Consider the following 20,102-nt stretch of genomic DNA (forward strand, 5'->3'; position numbering starts at 1 on the left):
GCCACACGTTGGCTCTCCATTGAACCCGCGGTTTCATGCATTTTGGACCAGTGGGAGGCTGCATTTCTCAGTCACCAAGTCCAGTGAACACTGCCCCATGGCTGAGGTTTTATACTCCATGTACAGTGATCCTCAAAACATATTGTATCTGACTTTTTTGAAGTCAGTGCTGGGTGAGGTACAGTAGTGCTGGGTGAGGTACAGTAGTGCTGGGTGAGGTACAGTAGTGCTGGGTGAGGTACAGTTGTGCTGGGTGAGGTACAGTAGTGCTGGGTGAGGTACAGTAGTGCTGGGTGAGGTACAGTTGGCCATCAAGGCTTTTGAGGGAGAGCAAGTAGATCCTCTTAAGCTACAGCTTGGTTAGCCTGATCAAGTCTGTGAGCAGCAGGGTGCTGAATCCACTGGTAAATGTTGATGTACTCAAAGGGCCAATATATGGATACCTCAGTCCCAAACCGTACCATGGTTACCTTTTTGAGTCAAAGGCAGCTGAGCTCCACCTTGCGCCTGAGGATGAAAACAATGTCCGAAAGCGGTGTGTAGCCTTTACCATCTCCCTCACTAATGACTTGAGGGTGAGACTGCCAGACAACATTGAAGCATTGCAGTACATGTCCGTTTTCAATGTGGAGGAAACTCTAAAGCACAATAAGAGCCCTGGAGAAATAGAAAAAATAGCCAAGTTCCTTGGCTACTCCGCTGCAGAGATAGACAAGATTGTCCAGCAATGGCGTGCCATCCATCTTAGTAAATGAAATGAGACAAAAAACACACTGGGCTTCTGGAGTGAGATTTGGAAGTTCAGGGATGCAGCTGATATCAACCCGTTTCAAGAACTTGCCATGGCTGCTGTGTCTGTGTTGTCATTGCCAAACTCAAATGCTGAAGTCGAGAGTATTCAGCCAGATTAGTGTGGTAAAAAGCAAACTTAGAAATCGGATGTCCTTGCAGACCCTTAACTCCATCCTGTACATTCAATATGGACTGAAGCTGTCTGGTGAGGCTTGCTATGAGCACCAGCTGCCTGATAATGTTTTGCACCTTATTTGCATATCACATCCTTACTCATTTGAGTTAGCTCCCTCAGGTTGCTGAACCTGCCATAGAGAGAGAGCCTTGACCAAAATGACGATGACCCACTCTTTCTGTGAGCAAACACTGCCTGTGTGTGTTGGAGGGGAGTCTGAATTTTTTTTTTGTTACCTGAATTAGGGCCAGACTAGTTACCATAATTTTCTCACATTGCCATTGACAGTTTTTTTCTATTGTCTCTTTTTGGTCCATTTAGATGGTTAATGTAGATTGTATACAAAAAAAAAAAAAAATGTTATGGTTAAAAATATTAATGTTTTACTGTGACTTGTTGTAGGCTCCTTAGTGGACCATAAGGTTAAAAACCAAACTAAATTAAGAAAACTAAGCTAAAAAACAAAAAAATAAAATAAAAAAACGAAGTAACTCCGCCAGCGGGTCACTTTTGCCAGTCCCAAGCCCGGATAAAAGAGGGTTGGAATTGTGACATAAAAAAAAACAAGAATCAACAGAAGTTCATTTGTAGTTCTAAATATATTTAGGGTGTTTTTTACTTACTTTTTGTCTCTCCCACAATGTTACTCCTCTCTCCTACAGCGTCCATTACAATTACATGCACATAGCCAATTATGCAAATTAGGTGACGTAATTTAGCGACTTTTAGGACAGCCAATAGCTACTTTCCTTACTGAGGAGTTGGCGACACTGCAGCAGATACAGTGCGGGTATAGTCAACTACATGCTTAGATTATTATGAACAAAAGAGCGAGATTATTTTTATTTGTCAAACCGCAGCCAAGCATAATGTCACCAGAATAAGACCCTCAATATTGGAAAGAAACAAACTCATCACTGGACTTTCACCACCCTGTGAAGTTCATCATTTATTTCTAGCCTAATAAACTGCATGCTTTCCCGAGTTGTAGTGGGAGGCCCACACACACCATATCGCTGCGTGACTCCAAATGTACTTCTAATGGTCATTCTATAAATATTTGTGCATAAAAAGGCACTTCCACTTCTTGCATAATTCATTTTACTAATACAAAAACAACCCACCTTGTCTAGTGTACTTTGTTTTGTCGACATTTGGAAAGTTTACCAACAAATTTGATGTTTCCATCAGGTCTGTCGTTCCATTTTTTTATCCAACGTACTTTACTCACATAAAAAAGTTAGATGGAAACCTGGTTTAAGAACTGCATTTGAAATTGAATGAGATTAATCTGAATCCTCTGTCAATTTGACTGTCTGTTGACAAATTGCACTGAAAGCAGACAGTTGATTCCAGAAAGGTTATCCCACTTTTTTTCTTCTTCAAAATGATCCCAAACATTTATGCTTTAAAATGACTTTATGGTTTTCGACTCTGGGAACATATAAAACAATATTTTTCACATACTCTGAAAATGAGTACATACATTATTTCAAAATGTACTGTAGTGAATTCACTTGCTCGAGCTGAGCAAGCATTTCAATTTGTGTGAAGTGTTGTAGAATATCAGTTTCTTCGAAAGAACACATTTTTCATAACTTTATTAAGTTAGTCCATTGAAGTTCTTTGCAATTGGCAGAAAAAAAACAAGACTACAAAACAAAACACATTGTAAAATAATTATTATTTTACAGCTTCCAAGGTAACATTGTCATTCTCATAACCAATCGTTAGCCCATACATGAGCAGGAATGCTTTCACGATCAAAAAGACTGCCAAAATGTTTTGTCCCTCTTACAATGAAGAACAAGCCTCTGTACCAAAAAATTCCATTAGATTTAAATTCACTCTGCTTTATAGCAAAAATACATAAAATCTAAGAATGGCACAGTCACAGAGCAAATAAAATATGAACATAATCCTACTGTACTAGGTGAAAGTACCCTGTGTAGTTCTAGTACTCTTGGGCCCGACCCCAATTCAGAGATGTTTGAAAACTGAAACATATTGCACCGCCATGTGTACACAGAGACAGGAGGGAGGGCACGATGATTTAAACAGATTTTCTCCCACAACAACTTGTACTGTAACATCCAGAAAGTACAATGGATACAGTGGTACATAGAACTGTTCTGTAAGTGATTGAAGAGTACATGCATTTCTAAAATGCAAACCTTCATCCCTGTTATGCTGGAAATCAAACAAAAAATATCTATTTTTACACATTTAAATTTTTTTGCAATTCTGGTTTCACATACATTTTGTTTATAATATCATAAACATTTCTATGATCTGCCACCATTTCAATGAGTCATGACCACGTGGCTTCTTAGAACAATTGAAGAAATTATGGTTAATTCAGTACATTCTGTAAAAAGTATCTTATAATTAGATTTTTACAATTCATAAAAAATACAGGGAAGAAAAATAATGTAAAACGGTCCAACAACAGTCCACTGTCCTGCAGAGGCTGTGGAACTTTGAATCTAGAGTTGAGTCACTTATTTGCTTCCTAAAACCCAGGCAAAAGTTTGTTTGACACATTTTTCTCAAGTCTCTTCTTCATTCTGCATGTATTTCTGTCTCGGGCCTCTGCAGGGCCAGTTCAGCTGGGATGAAGGCACCCTGGCCCAAGGCAGTGGAGTACGCCCTGTTGCTGTGGCTGGCCGTGAAGCCAGGGTTGGTGGGGAAAGAGCCCGAGGAGCCCCCACAGGGGTTTTGCATGGGGGCCTGTGGCTGAGGTAATGCTGCTGGGTGGTAGTCATCCATGTTGTCGTAGTGGGACTGCACCGTCATGGTGCTGTGTCTCTGCTGCCCACCGTGGGGCTGGTATGAGTATTCTCTGTCTGACTTGGGCATGGCGGCTTGGCTGTAGTGCTGCTGCTGCTCTCGGACGCATTGCGACCACTCAGGCTTGGGAGGGGCCTGCGCTTTGACGGGGGCCGACTGTTGTTGCTGGTCATCTTTGTCCTGGTAACCAACGGGTGTTTTGGCCCTGTTCGGATGCCGGTCTGGATCGGACAGTTGGTAGCGAGGTTGGAAGCTCCGAGCTCCGTCCCCTGGGTCGTGTCGACTGGGGTCCTGCTGATGGGACTGGTTGCGGGGTGGGTGTTGGACTTGGTGCGAGTGGGAGGCCTGGCAGGTCCTGGAGCTGCTTTGTTTGTCCCCAGTGGCGGTACCCTGACAGTGGTTCCCTGTCTCCATGTACATGAGGACGTCAGGGTCTGACACCAAGTGTCGGGGAGCGTGCTGGGAGCCTGGCGGTACGCCGTAACACCCATCTTTACTCTCGGCAGACATCAGCACGGATTTGCTGGGGTCTGACTTACTGCGCAGGTGTAGGGTTTCGTACCCCCCCAGGTCGCCAGGCATGACCAGGCCTAAGTTGTCATACTGAGACATGACAGGACCCCTGACCGTCTGCCTTGCCTGGCTCTCCCTGTGGATGGAATGCATCCGGAGCCTTTCCGACTCCTCGGGGTCCCAAGCAAAGTAGAAGGCGGCTCCCTTGGAGCCGTGGCCCGGGGGCACATCTCTGCTGAACAAGCTTTGCTCCTTTCCAGGTGGAAGGACAGGGCGGGACAGGTAGTGGTAGCCGCCTGCCTTGCCCCCCGACCGGCTGAGGGTGGGCCCCAGGTCCCGGCTGCTGAACGAGTGTAAGTGCCGCAGCCGGATGGTCCCATAGGGGTCCACATTGTAGTAAGGGGCGTCCAGCGGGTTGGCGCCAGGCGAATAGGGGCCGTAACGGTACTGCACCCGGCCATTCTCAAAGTAAGGCTGGAGCTGGGTGACGTGGTAGTCGGCCTGAGAGAACTGTTGCGGCTGTTGCTGATAGGCCTTGCACTGGTAGAAGGGCCGCTGGTAATACAAGAGCTCGTCGTCCGGAGGAACCTCGGTCCGCTGGATGGGCACTGAACGAATGGTTGAGGGCACGTGTAGCGAGTGCACCCTGCGGATGGCGGGGTAGACTGGGGCTCCCTCCATGGGACCATAGCCCGGGCTGGGGGAGATGTACTCGCCCCTCCTGGGGGGCCCGCGGTGCTTCATAGACTGGTGGTAGGACCTGGAGTGAGCATGGGTGTTGTAGCGGTGGTCCGTGCGGGTACTGTAAGGTATCTGAGGCTCCGACTTGGACACGTAGGAGAGGTGTGACGGAACACTGTCTGGCCGGTAGTGGTATGAAGGTTTCCCCACGGGAATGGCCCGTTGGTGGTAGTAGGCCTCCTTAGGAGGCTCCAGTAAGGCAGCCTCTCCCTTGGTGTGGTAGAGGTAGGCTGACTGGTGGGTGGAAGACTTTAGCGCGGGAGGGGGAGGATGGGTGAGGGCCTCTTCAGGGGTGGAGGCCTCTGCCAGGATGTTGTGGAAGATGGCAGGGTTGGCAGCCTCTGTGTGGCTGAGCACAGCGGTTGCCAGTTTGCTCTCGATGGAGCGGACGGGAGGCGTTGGCGGTGTTGGCCCATGGGCATGATGGTGGGTCGCTGACTCCATGCGGGGCTCTACTGGCTTTATGGCCTCCCATGGTCTCTCCACTTGCTCGGCTGGGGTGGGGGCCACTCTGGTGTTAGGCTGGGGATGGGGCTGTGACTGGGCCTGTGGGTGAGGATGGGACTGTATATGAGGCTGTGGCTGCAGAACTGCCACTGGCTGCTCCAAAGGTTTTGGAAGAGTTGGCGACCAGACGCTATCATTTACATGGACCTGAAAATGAACCAAAAACAATTCCAGTTGGCTATATAGTTTCTATTTCAAAGATATGCTGCAAATAAGACACATTTTAGGCAATTTACCTCAGGAGCAGGCTGTGGCAGGACACCCATCTCCTTGCTGCTGGGAGTGGTGGTGGAGGATCCAGTGCTGCTGACCGCTACCTGGCCCATGGCGGGCTGCTGCCTCTCTGGACACCTCCGAGTGGGGGACACATGGGCAGGAGGTCTGGAGGGAGTGGTGATACACGGGTGGTGGGGGGATGTTGGTGGGGTGAAATCTATATCCTGTCTGGCTCTGGGAGGAGTGGAGGGGGACTTAGCACTGGCGGACGTACTGATTGACTGATAGCTGGCTGACTGGCTTGGCTGTTTGTCAGTAGGGGTGGTGGGAGGGAGAGAGGAAGAAGGGGCGATGTTTGGGGTGGTGGTGCTTAGGTTTGGGTTCTGGGCTGCTCCTGTTCTGGGTCCCTTCTTGAGGGAAGTCTGGGGGAACAGGGCTGTGGGAGGGGTCCAGTCAAGGGAGTGTGAGGGCACCTTGGGCCTGATGGGGGACTGGGTCTGGGAGGACCTCTGGGTCAGGATGGAATACTGTTGGGCGGACTCTGCCAGGGCCAGCATGTGGGCAGAGTTCTTCTGAGCGGGCAAGGGAGGAAGAGGGGACACGGAGGGGGAGCTGAGAGGGCTAGGGGTACCCTTTGGAGAGTCCAGGCTAGCTACGGTTCCTGAGAGGGGGAAAAAACAGAAGGGAACTGCAGTGTGAGGAAAGAGAGAAGAGAAAGTATGCTAGAGGGAAAGAAAAAAGGCAGGCTTGGTCTTCAAGAATAGGAGAGAGGGGGAAGAGTTAAGCATGGCACTCGGGGCAACATAATGTGGAAAATTTCTCTGAGCTGAAATCCATGCAAGGTGCATGAGGTGGGGAAACTAAGCCTAGAAACAAAACAGGCATCATCGATCAAAGCATTATCAAACATAGGCCCTATAATCTAAAAAGAAACATGACAATCATATATTTAAAGGGACAGTTCACCTAAATTACATATTGGTTTCCGTACACTGTAAGCAGTCTTTAGACATGACCTCCTTGTCCACAGACTGCTTACAGGGTAAGGAAACTAATATATAATTTTGTAATTTGGGTGAACTATACCTTTAACATAAAAAATAAACAAAGTGAATACAAATTCAATGTAGCGGCTGTATGTATCACTGACCTGGCTGTTCCTGGCTACTGGTTGCTGAAGGTTTCTGGGCAGTGCTCTCTTCTGTTGAGACTTGGCTCTCAGTGTTGATGTCATTGTCGAAGGTGGAGAGTTTACAGTGCAGCTCCATCTGGAAGGCCTCACTCAGCGACGGCTCCCCTGTCCTCAGCAGCACTGAGCCCATTAATGGAGGAGAATCCCCGGGCTGTCCCGAGGAGGGGGGTGGGGGCTGGGGAACAACGTAGTTTTCTGTAAGCCTACTGGGAAACACCATGGCAAATGGCTCTGAAATGGCTAGAATGGTCGCCTTAAACTTTATAGGGGAAACAGCATGTAACGGTTTGTCTGGGAAAGACACGGAGCAGGTCAGCTTCTTGCTCTCAGCTTTCTTTCTCGTGGCCAGGCTGAGGTCGGGTGACAGGAAGGGGAAGGTGAACGTCCCCGGGAAGGAGGGTGAGACAGGCACCGAGCCATTGTCAATGCTGCCTTGGCTCCTCTTTAGACTGGTGCTCTCACCCGCCGCGCCCATGGCTACATCACTCAGCCCGAGGGGGAAGGAGAAAGAGCCATCATGCAGGCTGCACTGGAACGACATGGGGTCAAAGTCCAACGAGGCCATGCCGATGTCGGGGAGACTAAGGTCCACGTCTTCGTTGGCCAAACACGGAGGCGAAATGAGGGCGGGCACGCAGATGGGCCCCTCGTCCCCGTTGCTGTCCCCTCTGTCGTGGGTGGGGCCCCCGCTGTGGTCCTGGGTCAGGTTGTCGTAGAAGTTGCAGTGCTGCCAGGCGTGGCTGTCCAGCAGGTCCCCATTGAAGGAGGCCGAGAGGGCATCGCTGCTGGAGCGGGGCCGCCGTGGACGGTACACCTTCGACTCTCCTATGGGGGTCGGGGAAATCATCAATTCAAAGACAAGTCACATTTTTTATTAGAGAAAATGATCTACTACTACATTACTACTTGGACCATAGCACAGACTGCCACTCAAGAATAGGCTCAGTCAGCCGAGAGGAGCCCCATGGAACATTACCTTCAACATTGTGTAGCGAGGTGAGTGACTCCTCGCTTTTGGCCGATCGGAGCGTCCCAGTGTCCCCTCTGCCTCCTGAAACACACCAGACTGACATTAGTTTACATACATCAGGACAATCAAATATATATATACTTTAGTCTATTTGTGAGAAGGGTCAGAGAGATTGATGGGTAGAGTTTGGGTGGAAAAAGGAAAGGGAATCTAACCTGCCATGGCCTGGAGTTCGTTGGGTTCGCTGGGGTTGCGGTGCAGCTTGCGCTTGGACATGGACGAGGACTTGCCCAGGTTGAAGAAGGAGCGCCAGCTGCCCACCGGAGACTTCTTGGACTTGATTGGGGGCCTCTTTCTGTAGGGGGTGAATGGAGAAAAGGAAAAAGTGATTTGGGACAACAAGTAGTCCTATGTCCTTTTGTAATCTGTGCCTAAAGAACACGAGTCATATTTATGAAACAATATAACTATGCGTTCATGGCACGACATTCCCATTTAAGTAGCGTGTCATTTATGCTTCCTGCATTTCCATGCTTTATACCTCAGACAAACATCGTCTGTTAGAAAGATACCAGGGCCTCAGGACGTTCATACCTCTCAGTAGGGAACTCGATGATGGTGTGGAACTTGCCCTGCAGGGCTGCAGGGCCCTCCCCCACCTCAATGTACTTGCTGTCGGCTGTGACGGGGGAGTTGATCTGAGCCTGGGTCCGGGCCTGGGCCTCCTCCAGGGTCAGCAGCTTGGTAGAGGGGGATGACACCAGCAGGGACTTGGGCCGCGACAACGAGTTGTGTCCTAGGGGAGAAATTATCATCATGTACACTATGTTGTGGAAGAGACAAATGACTTGCATAAATGTGATTGTTCTGAGTAAGCTACTTTTTCTGAATGAAAGGAAACTTTGGGCCAGGGAAGACTTGGGGCAGGTAGATTCTGTATGCACACAATTTTCTTGTGCATGACAAATTATGACAAAGAATCGCCACTGGCATATAAGAATCCTCCAGATTCATTTAGCACCATAGCACATAGATGAGTATAGATAACCTCCCAACAGGTTGACATGCATACCTGCTCCCTCCCGTATGAGCGAGCTGAGTTTGGGGTTGAAGAGGACGTCTACGTGGTTCAGTATGAACTCCACCACCACCGACTGGATGCGGACCTCCATGAAGGCTGCCGTGCCGCTGAAGCAGGCTGACTCTATCTGCTTGGACCTGGGGAGACCGGTAGGGAAACAACACGGGGGATCAGCCATGGGGAAAGTCAACCAAATTCAAATGGTTTTCAACAAAGACTCATGCTTCAACAAAAAGGCAGAAGAGATGTGTTTTTGTGGCTTAAATTAAGTCATAACAGGCATTGTTGGTACAAGACTATAGTAGCAACTATAGAAACTTAGAGCAGTGGTTCAAAGTTTTTATAGTCCCGCACCCCTTCAAACATTCAACATCCAGCTGCGTAGCACCAGGGTCAGCACACTCTCAAATGTATATATTTTTTGCCATCACTGTAAGCATGCCACACACACACTAAACGATTCATGTATTAAACATAAGCATGAGTGTGAGTTATCATCACAACCTGGCTCATGGGAAGTGACAAAAATCTCTTATAGGACCAGGGCACAAATAATATTATTATTTAGCCATCTTACATATAAAACCGTATTTGTTTATCAAAAATTGTGAATAACTCAACACAGGTCAATGTGAAGGGTATGCTTGAAAGGATGCACATAACTCTCCAATACAACCAAACATTGCAGAGAGTCTCAGTGTTAAATCATTTTCCACACACAGTCTGTGCCTGTATTTAGTTTTCATGCTAGTGAGGGCCGAGAATTCACTCTCACATAGGTACGTGGTTGCAAAGGGCATCAGTGTCTAAACAGCATGATTTGTCAAGGCAAGAAACTGAGTGCAGCCCAATCCAGAAATCGAACAGTGGATTCTGATTAAATTCAATTGTCACAGAACCGCTTGTTGCAATTTCGATGAGGCTCTCTTGTTCAGATATCGGTAAGTGGACTGGAGGCAGGGCATGAAAGGGATAACGAATCCCGTTTGTGTTGTCCGTTTCAGGAAAGTACCTGCATAATTGTGCACCCAGCTCACTCAGGTGCTTCGTTATATCACATTTGAAGTTGTCCGTAAACTTCAGATTATTTGCACACAAAGAATAATACAATGATGGAAAGACCTGTGTGTTGTCCTTAATGCAGACAGAAAAGAGCTCCAACTTCTTAATCACAGCCTCAATTTTGTCCAGCACACTGAATATAGTTGCAGAGAGTCACTGTAATCCTAGATTCAGATCATTCAGGCGAGAAAAAACATCATCCAGATAGGCCAGTCGTGTGAGAAACTTGTCATCATGCAAGCGGTCAGACAAGTGAAAATTATGGTCAGTAAAGAAAACTAAGCTCATCTCTCAATTAAAAAAAAGTGTCAATACTTTGCCCTTTGATAACCAGCACACTTCTGTATGTTGTAAAAGCGTTACATCATTGCATCATTGCATAATGCAGAAAATACACAAGAGTTCAGGGGCCTTGCTTGAACAAAGTTAACCATTTTCACTGTAGTATCCAAAACGTCTTTCAAGCATTCCCTTGGTAGCAAGAGCCTCTCGGTGGATGCTGCAGTGTACGCAAGTGGCGTCGGGAGCAACTGCTTGCACGCGCGTTACCACTACTATGTCTCCCTCTCATGGCTTTTGCGCACCATCAGTACAGATACCAACACATCTTGACCACCATAGTCAAATGGATGTCACAAAGCTGTCCAGTACTTTAAAAATATCCTGTCATGTTGTCCTGGTTTCCAGTGGTTTGCAGAAGAGGATGTCTTCCTTAATTGACCCTCCATAAACATAACGGACATACACCAGGAGCTGTGCCAGGCCCGCCACGTCTGTGGACTCATCTAGCTGTCATGTATATAATTCACTGGCTTGTATGGGAAGCAGTAATCGTTTCAAAACAGCTCCTGCCATGTATGTCACTGATGCGTCATGAAACAGTGTTGTTTGTATCGTTTTTTTGGGCCTTTTCCCCCAGCATTGTCCTAGCCCAGCATTGTCCTAGCCTCCGCGGCAGCAAGAAGAATTAAGTCCTCCACAACAGTATGGGGCTTGCCTGTCCTAGCCACTCGGTAGCTCACCATATAAGACGCTTCTATACCCTTCTTATTAATGGTATCGGTTGCCTTTATACATGTTTTACTACTCGAAAGTCGTCCTTTTCTCGCTCAAAAAACTCCTGTGGCGTATATTTCAAATTGTCATGTTTTTTTGTCATGTCTGCGCAAGAGTGAAGGTTTCCGCGAGAGAGTAACAGTTCATGTGATTGGATGTTAATTACTTGACTCTGCTACCTGTATTTGACATTGTGTTATTACTTCGCTGAACACTTGGTTTAATTTTATTTTTTTGCAGTGAAACGAGGCTACTCAGGCGAGAAAAAAAACCTCACCCAACTGTATAGCCCGTTGGAAAATATTTAATGTACCGTTGATTAAAAAAAACACATTTTAAATGTGAATCACATTTTTATTTGGCGTTCCCAAGACGGCATTGCATACCCCAGTTTGGCAATACCTGACTTAGAGCAACTTCATGTACTCAATCTATCAATAATACTGAGATATGAACAATAACATGACTTTTAACAAGACAGTAACAAAGTTGTCTGACCTCAGTAGGTTGGGGGCCCAGACGATGGCCAGGTTCTTGCTGTGCATGTTGGTAACGTAACTGAAGGTGGCCAGATGGGACAGGTGCCTCATGAGGAACTCCAAAGTCCTGGGAACAGGATGGAGGATGAAGAACACAATTCATTTACACCAGTTCTACTTCATAGAGCCTCATTAGCTTCAGTAGTACTGTGCTATTGTTATAAAAGCAGGCAGTGTTTATCTGAACCAGGTGAGGTGTTCTATGACTACTTCTATGAACTTTTGACCTAATTGTACAATCATACCATTCTAGAGCTGTATGAGTGTAATATAATAACCATCCACTATGTTTTTATAACACACATATTGTATATTATGACACCCTTCTGATGCAAAAAATATATATTGACATCCGGTTACGGAGACAGTACTGTGTGTGTTCCTGCAGGGGGCAGCCTGGCTCTGCTCTAACCTGTAATGCGGCGGCGGCAGCTGCTGGATGACATCATGTATTTTGATGAGCCGCTCCTCATCTGTAGCTGCGGAGACGGCCTCCTGTGGAGCGGAGAGGAATGAGGAAGACTGAGGGGAGGATGAAGGGAGTAGAGCGCTACGGGTCAGTGCCTCTGGGTTCAGAAGTGCTTACTGCTTGACACCTCCACCAAGTTAGTTGGCCAGGGGTGGTGCAGAGAGGAGGCACTTGCACAAAGCTTGGCTGAACCAAAGGGGCATAACGCTGCCTGCACTCCCTCCTCCACCCTTTCCTTCCCCGCTCTTCCATAGCAACCAGCAAACATTTACACCCAGACTATTTGGTTTGGTGAGGGTTTTGATTTCAAGTCAGAGAGAGTGTGGTTTGTCTTATTTGTAATACTAGTTTAAAGTGGATGCCATGTGCTTAGGTTTTGGAGTGGGGTTCCTCCAAAAGTGTAGTGTTTGGTGAATTGAGAATGAGATCACTGAGGGGCCATGACTACCTTGATATTTTGATTAGGGGGGGAATGTATTAGATTGGCCCATCCTCAATAAATACAGGACTTATTACCCCTTAGATGAGTGACACTTGAACCTGGAAAGACTCTTGAACATACCCCCCGCAGAGATATAAAAATGTACACTGAACAAAAATATAAACTCAACATGTAAAGTGTTGGTCCCATGTTTCATGAGCTGAAATAAAATATCACAGAAATGTCCCATATGCACAAAAAGCTTATTTCTCAAAAATGTGTTTACATCCCTGTTAGTGAGCATTTCTCCTTCGTCAAGACAATCCATCCACCTGACAGGTGTGGCATATCAAGATGCTAATTAAACAGCATGATTGTTACACAGGTGCACCTTGTGCTGGAGACAATAAAAGGCCACTCTAAAATGTGCAGTTTTGTCACAACACAATGCCACAGAAATACAAGTTTTTTTGTATTTTACCCCCATTTTCTCCCAAATCTGGTCTCATCACTGCAACTCCCTAACGGACTTAGGAGGCGAAGGTCGAGACATGCATTCTCCAAAACTTGACCCGCCAAACCGCGCTTCTTAACACCAGCCGCACCAATGTGTCAGAGGAAACACCGTCAACTGACGACCGAGGTCAGCCTGCAGGCACCTGGTCCGCCACAAGAGTCGCTAGAGTGAGATGTGCAAAGTAAAGCCCCCCCCCCGGCCTAACCGGGAATGAACCCGGGTCTGTAGTGACGCCTCGAGCACTGCGAGGGAGTGTCTTAGAGCGCTTTGCCACTCGGGAGGCCTCCGATGTCTCAAGTGTTGAAGGAGCGTGCAATTGGCATGCTGACCGCAGGAAGGTCCACAAGATAATTTAATGTTAATTTCACTACCATAAGCCTACCACAATGCCAGTTTAGAGAATTTCGCAGTACGTCCCACTGGCCTCACATCCGCAGACCATGTGTATGGTGTAGTGTGGGCAAGCGGTTTGCTGATGTCAACGTTGTGAACAAAGTGCCCCATGGTGGCAGTGGAGTTATGGTATGGGCAGGCATAAGCTACGGACAACGAACACAATTGCATTTTATCGATGGCAATTTAAATGCAAAGAGATACCGTGACGAGATCCTGAGGCCCATTGTCGTGCCATTCATCCGCAGCCATCATCTTGTGTCAGCATGATAATGCACTGCCCCATGTCGCAAGAATCTGTACACGATGCATATCTGTATTCCCAGTCGTGTGAAATACATAGATTAGGGCGTAATGAATTATTTGAATTGACTGATTTCCCTATATGAACTGTAACTTAAGAATTGTTGCATTTAAATTTTTGTTCAGTACATTTTGGACATGGAAATTCGACTCCAGCTCTGGACTGTGCGAAACCTAATAAATACCATCTAGCAACATGTTAGTGTGGGAAAGCGGGATTTGTTTATTTTGGGTGGAGAAGGACACTCAGGGAGGGTGCCTACGCTGTGCCAAGAGAAGGTGCTTACAGAGAATTTCTCGTAGAGCTGATAGGTGAGCAGGGGGTTGGGCAGCTCACGAAAGTAGAGCTTGCACAGGGAGCCTACACAGTGGATGTCCTGGATGTACACGTCTTTAGTCAGGTCGGGGATCTGCTCTGAGTCAAACTCATGCCTAGTGGAGGGAGGGAGAGAAAGAGAGAGAGAGAGAGAGGGAAAGAGAATTGAGAGAGACATACATAAACCAAGTTTTTATCCACAGTTTTAAGCATGTGAAGTCTTGACAGATCTTTTTATGTCGGTAAAATAAATAATGTGAGAAATGGAAGTGGAAACTCATTTATGCGTAAATATCTATATAATAACCACAATATCGAAGTAAACACAATGATTATGGTGTGTGGTCTTCCCACTACGACTCAGGAAACCATGCAGTTTACTAGGCTACAGATGGAATGAGTTATGATGAACTTCAGCGTGGTGAAAGTTCACAGTAATGAGCTTGTTGCTCCTTTTCCACAAATATTGAGGGTCTTATTCTGGTGACATGATAATCGATGCTTGACTGCATTTGACAAATATTCTCACTCTTTTTCCATAATAACCTCATGTAGACTAGTCTACCCGCATCTGCGAGCTGTTGGCACGTGCCAAGACCAGATGGGCACATTTCCTATTTATCGCAACATTTTTTGTGGAAACCAGGAAATGGCGGAGCTATTTCTGTATAGTGCATCTTTAACAAATGGAAATGTTGATTTTTGAGGTGGTTCTTAAATCTCAATCCGGAGCTAAACCATGTAAATACTTATTGACGGGTAAGGGTTATACTTATTAAAGGAGGGGGGAAAAAAGACAAGAAAGCCCCATAAATACAAAAAATATATATATTTCTGGGTTGGCTTCGAGGCGCCAAACATTCCATCCTCTTCCCTGTCCAAAATGTTATAGTTACAGGGTGAGCTGACATCGGGGTTCTCGGTTGGCGGAGTGAAAATGTCAGTTACTTGGACTGTTTCAGAGGACAAAACGAACAGCACAAAAGCATGATGGGAAAAGAACAGTTTGGGCTCATCTTTTTCTACAAGATATGGTCAGTCAATAGGTTGACGAGGGACTTACACACACATGCACCCACACACATTGTTGTCGAGGGATGCCCACTGTGCCTACACAGAGGAAAATCCACATATCGCATGCAAAGGAAAAGATAATGGGATTTTTGTTTACAGTGCCAGTAATCTTTGATGGAATTTTTTATGTGATGTATGGCATACGTGGATTATCTTTGGGAGTTGGGTTCCACCCCTTACTTCATGTGACGAGAGTTGTATTCATTGAACATGAACTGATTGAGTACAATGGCACCTGGTAGTCAAGGTCCATGGTGTTAAAACGCTTTGTTTTCTCTCAATACCGAGGGATAAACAAATTCTCAGAAGTTGATGGCGGGTGTACACTTGAGATCACTTCTATGAATGCCCTGAGGCAGACCCATGTTTAACGGATAGTGCTGCCAAATTTGTGTGTGTGTGTGTGTGTGTGTGTGTGTGTGTGTGTGTGTCTAACCGTAGTTTCTGGATGTTGGAGGCGATTCCAGAGAGGCGGTACATGCCGTCCACCACGCCATGCTTCTCAATGAACTCTGTGCAGCTCTTGAGTACCTGGGGAACTGTAGCAGCAAACAAACACCACAATGTCAGAGAGTGAGAGTGTGCGAAAGAGAGGGAGAGAAAGACACCTTTAAAGGGCATCTCTACTTCAATCAATAGATGTGCACCGGAACACTGCAATAAATGTGCACCCTTTAATAATGTATAGACGTTTCCTTTCTAAAGAGCGTGCATATATTCTTCCTCAAGGGAACACCAGCTACGAGTGGTTTTGGACTGAGAGAATATTTGACGTTCTCTGATAAAGAAAAACACAAACTTCTGTTGAGTGTCCGAGACCAAGGCCCAAAAAGGGTCCTTATTTCCTTTCTCCATGACTGCAGCATAGCAAGTCAATATCTTACCACCACTGGCTGTTTGTGAAAAAAACACCTGCTGTTTCACCTTTGTTACTACCTCTGGCCAGTGGTCAGCAGAGAGAGCAGTAGACTCGGTGGCTATCTGGATAAGATCATCAGATAACATGTCATGGCCTGCTGCAAGGGCAGAGAGAGACAGGGCGAGAGACAGGGCGAGAGACAGGGCGAGAGACAGGGCGAGAGACAGGGCGAGAGACAGGGCGAGAGACAGGGCGAGAGACAGGGCGAGAGACAGGGCGAGAGACAGGGCGAGAGACAGGGCGAGAGACAGGGCGAGAGACAGGGCGAGAGACAGGGCGAGAGACAGGGCGAGAGACAGGGCGAGAGACAGGGAGAAACTCTACTTGGAGGAGTTGAGACATGAAAAAGGATATAGCCAGAAAAGTGAACTTCTCTATTACAATAAAATAAATGTCTCAATGTGTTTTGGTGTCCATATGACCCATTCTGTTGGACCAAACCTCAAATGCAAATAGTTAGTTGAAACTTCTTGTCAGGAAGGAAGATGTGATCTCTGAAATTTATTGGCGTGAGGCAGGGAGAGGTCATTTCACTCTTGCAAAAATCTGTCCAAAATAAGGCCAATGCGTTTCTATGTGCTTATTTTGGACCAAAACTTGATGCTTGACTTCCCCCCTTTGGGATGACTCCCACTATTAAGGCGGAAACCTGCATCTCTTCAGTATATACAGATCGCGGGTGTAAATGGGAAGGCGCACAACACAGCACAGAGGAGCGAAAGAGACAAGACCAAAAATACAACACGAGAATAAGCAGACAAACGCTTATAAAAACAAAAAATAACAAAACCTTGATATACAGGGATTTGGAATATTGTGTAAAAAAAACATTAGAATTAATCAAATGTACTTGATATATCGCCCAGCCCTACATGGGGCTGTGCATTATCATGCTGGATCATAAGGTGATGGCGGCGGATGAATGGCACGACAATGGGCCTCAGGATCTCGTCACGATATATCAACATTCCTGCAGTCAGCATGCCAATTACATGGTCCCTTAAAACTTGTGACAAAACTGCACTTTTTAGAGTGGCCTGTTATTGTCCCCAGCACAAGGTGCACTTGAGTGATGGTCATGCTGTTTAATTACCTTCTTGATATGCCACACCTGCCAGGTGGATGGATTATCAAGGCAAAGGAGAAATACTCACTAACAGGGATGTGCACAATTTGTGCACAAAATGTGCCACTGTAATGCAGCTATACAGCACTGTGGTGGGAGCCCATTTGAACAGAGTAGAAGAGGGAGGGGAATGGGGGGAGAGGAGGTTGTTTGGGTGGTAGTAGTGCAGGCAGACAGAACAGACAGCTCAGGATGGATTTGGGGGCAAACAAAGCATGTGTTGCCAGATCCCTCTGGCTCCAGATCAGTGGAGAGGAAAAAATCTCCCTGTAACCACGCTGCTGACCTGACCTTTACACCCTCTAAGTTGCCACGGTCACCGTAGCAACCCTCCTAGGGCGCAGAGGGTGGTCGGGTTCATTCTGCATGCACGGACCGTAAAGCTGAAGGGCGTGAGTCAACAACAGCCCAACCCTGCTCTAGCCTCTACCGGAGTTGAGCCAAGCCCTGCTATACAGCCACTGTTAGGTGGCGACTAGTCGGACCCTTGTACCATAGTGTGAGTGACCATCATGCACAAAGAAGGGTAACCGTTAATCCTGAGGTATTTTAGTGTTTGCATGTGTGCGTTTCAAGCCTTCAATACCACAGTTGAGGTCAAAGCTGAAGAACTTCCGCATTTATGTGTCAGAGATTGAATGTACCTGTCTGTTTGTGAGAGAGAAAGAAAGGGAGTGTCTCACCATCGTGGCCCGAGTTGAGGAGGTGCTCCCCAAGGTCACAGCCAAACACCCTCTCCCGGAGGATGCCCCGCTGCTTCAGCTTCTGCTTGGTGGGCCTGGACTTCATGAAGGTGCGCAGGAACGTGATCAGCTTCCCGTGCTTCTTAGACACTGCCAGGAAAGAGAGACACACACATACAATATGTTTAACACACACTCACATGTTCAGCTGGTGTTGACCGTCCATGTAACGTAAAGTAACGCATTTAAAATGGTGAGCTGGCAAAGTGATGCAAACATACCAGTAAGATGAGCTGCAAGACCTTGCTTTCATTAGATTATTGATTATTTTTAATCCAAGGTTATGCTGCATTTATGTCCAAGGTTCAATGGAAACATTTAACAGACCAGAGGTGTGTGTGAATAAGCCAGTCCCAACCAATATATTTAAAAAAATATATATTCTTCTAATGCCAGCCATTTATTACACCATGGGAAGATTTCTTGAGACTGTAGTCAGCTTCATTCCTCAATTTAAATTTGAGGGCAACTGCAAACATCCTCCACCAGAATCACCACCTCAATATGAAAGACAAACCAAAACCCCCTCATTAAAGACAATGGGTCTAGAAAAAGGTCTAAGCCTTTCAAAGTATGGGCCCAGTTGTTTTCTCCATTTGGAAAATTGTGAGAAAAAAAACTCAGCTTTCAGAGAGAACAATGGAGTTGGCATGCCTGCAAACTTTTGTTCACAAATCCTCCACTGCAAATTGTAGATCCCAGAGTCAAATTTCCCTGAAAAAGTGGAGACACATTCTCCAACGGAGTAGAAATAAGCCGGCTGTATCGTCCGACACGTTGGGGAATCAACTTTCCCTCTACAGCAAGGCTGCCTAATTGCAGTCCTGGAGGGCCAAAACATTTGTGTTTTTTGTTTCTACCTGGTAGTTAATTGCACTCCCCTGGTGTCCCAGGTCTGAATCAGTCCCTGTTTAGAGGGGGAAGATTAAAACCAGAAGTGTTTCAGACCTCCAGGACTGGAATTTGGCAGCCCTGCTCTACAGACTACAAACAAAATACGTAACCCTATTCCAGGGACAACTTTTCTGAGTGAGTCCACTCTCTTCACCACAGATAAATACCGAAAGTACTTTCATTTGTGTATATATTGAGTACGAGAAGCACACCGCTTCTAAATCATGAACCATACTTTCTGCTTTGATAAATTCTCAGCTGATTGGAGCCAGAATTTCCCCTATGAGAAAGATAAAAAATCCTTGGTGCTGAATCCCACCAAACTGCTGAGGCAGCTTTGTTACCAACCGTTGAGGCATCAAAAGGGCTTTGCATATCATGTAGGGCTGACAGAGCAATTGTATCAGCTTACACCAGCTGTCACTGTTATTTAGGAACCCACATCAACAGAAGCTGATGGGAGCGCAAGCCTGCAAGGCAAGAAAGACTTTCCAGAGTTGTCTGAAGACTTCTCTGCTCAATGTCAACTCTGCTGACAGTGAAGGGGCAATTCCAGAGACGCACTTCGGAAAATCAAACTGATTGTGGGACAATGACGAGGTCATTGTTTAAACTATCTTTGGCGAAAGCCTCCAAGATGGAAAACATATGGTAAACTATCTCACAGGGTTGGGTAAAGCACTGCTGCAACTCTGATTTTATGCAGTGCCTTCGGAAGATAATAACACCCATATAGTTTTTTTCTTCAAATAAATAAAACATGTAAAGCTGAAATATCTTAAGTCAATAAGTATTCCTCTTTGATATGGCAAGACTAAATAAGTTCAGGAGTTAAAAATAGTGTTTAACATGATTTGTTAATGACAACCTCATCTCTGTACCCCACACATACAATTATCTGTAAGGTCCCTAATTCCAGCAGTGAATTTCAAACACAGACTCAACCACAAAGACCAGGGAGGTTTTCTAATGCCTTGTAAAGGGCACCTATTGGTAGATAGGTAAAAAAACAAACAAACAAAGCAGACATTGAATAATCCTTTGTGCATGGAGAATGTATTAATTACACTTCGGATGCTGTATTAATACACCCAGTCACCACAAAGATACAGGCGTCATTGATAACTCAGTTGCCGGAGAGGAAGGAAAGAGCTCAGGGTTTTCACCATGAGGCCAATGGTGATTTTAAAACAGTTAGAGTTTAATGGCCGTGATAGGAGAAAACACAATACTAACCTAATTGACTGAGTGAAAGAAGGAAGTCTGAAAATAATACAAATATTCCAAAACATG

At 46.2% G+C, this 20,102-nt stretch overlaps 1 protein-coding gene across 5 annotated transcripts in view; it reads right to left on the reverse strand.

Annotated features, from left to right (window-relative positions):
• Positions 1-2,553: 2,553 nt before the first annotated feature.
• The window catches only part of LOC112228455 (rho GTPase-activating protein 32), a 241,599-nt gene continuing 224,050 nt past the window's right edge, over positions 2,554-20,102 (reverse strand). For all 5 annotated transcript variants that reach the window (XM_024393786.2, XM_042309011.1, XM_024393787.2 and 2 more), the window contains 12 exons: positions 17,856-18,005; positions 15,564-15,666; positions 14,025-14,169; positions 12,047-12,129; positions 11,594-11,701; positions 8,969-9,114; positions 8,491-8,692; positions 8,112-8,251; positions 7,903-7,977; positions 6,885-7,751; positions 5,755-6,395; positions 2,554-5,665 (listed from right to left, as the gene is read on the reverse strand). In XM_024393786.2, the coding sequence (XP_024249554.1) occupies positions 3,530-5,665; positions 5,755-6,395; positions 6,885-7,751; positions 7,903-7,977; positions 8,112-8,251; positions 8,491-8,692; positions 8,969-9,114; positions 11,594-11,701; positions 12,047-12,129; positions 14,025-14,169; positions 15,564-15,666; positions 17,856-18,005 (4,796 nt within the window). In that variant the 3' untranslated portion in view covers positions 2,554-3,529. The remainder of the gene's footprint in view (positions 5,666-5,754; positions 6,396-6,884; positions 7,752-7,902; positions 7,978-8,111; positions 8,252-8,490; positions 8,693-8,968; positions 9,115-11,593; positions 11,702-12,046; positions 12,130-14,024; positions 14,170-15,563; positions 15,667-17,855; positions 18,006-20,102) is intronic.

The sequence above is a fragment of the Oncorhynchus tshawytscha genome, linkage group LG30 (assembly GCF_018296145.1).
Source record: "Oncorhynchus tshawytscha isolate Ot180627B linkage group LG30, Otsh_v2.0, whole genome shotgun sequence".
Taxonomy (NCBI): Eukaryota; Metazoa; Chordata; class Actinopteri; order Salmoniformes; family Salmonidae; genus Oncorhynchus; species Oncorhynchus tshawytscha.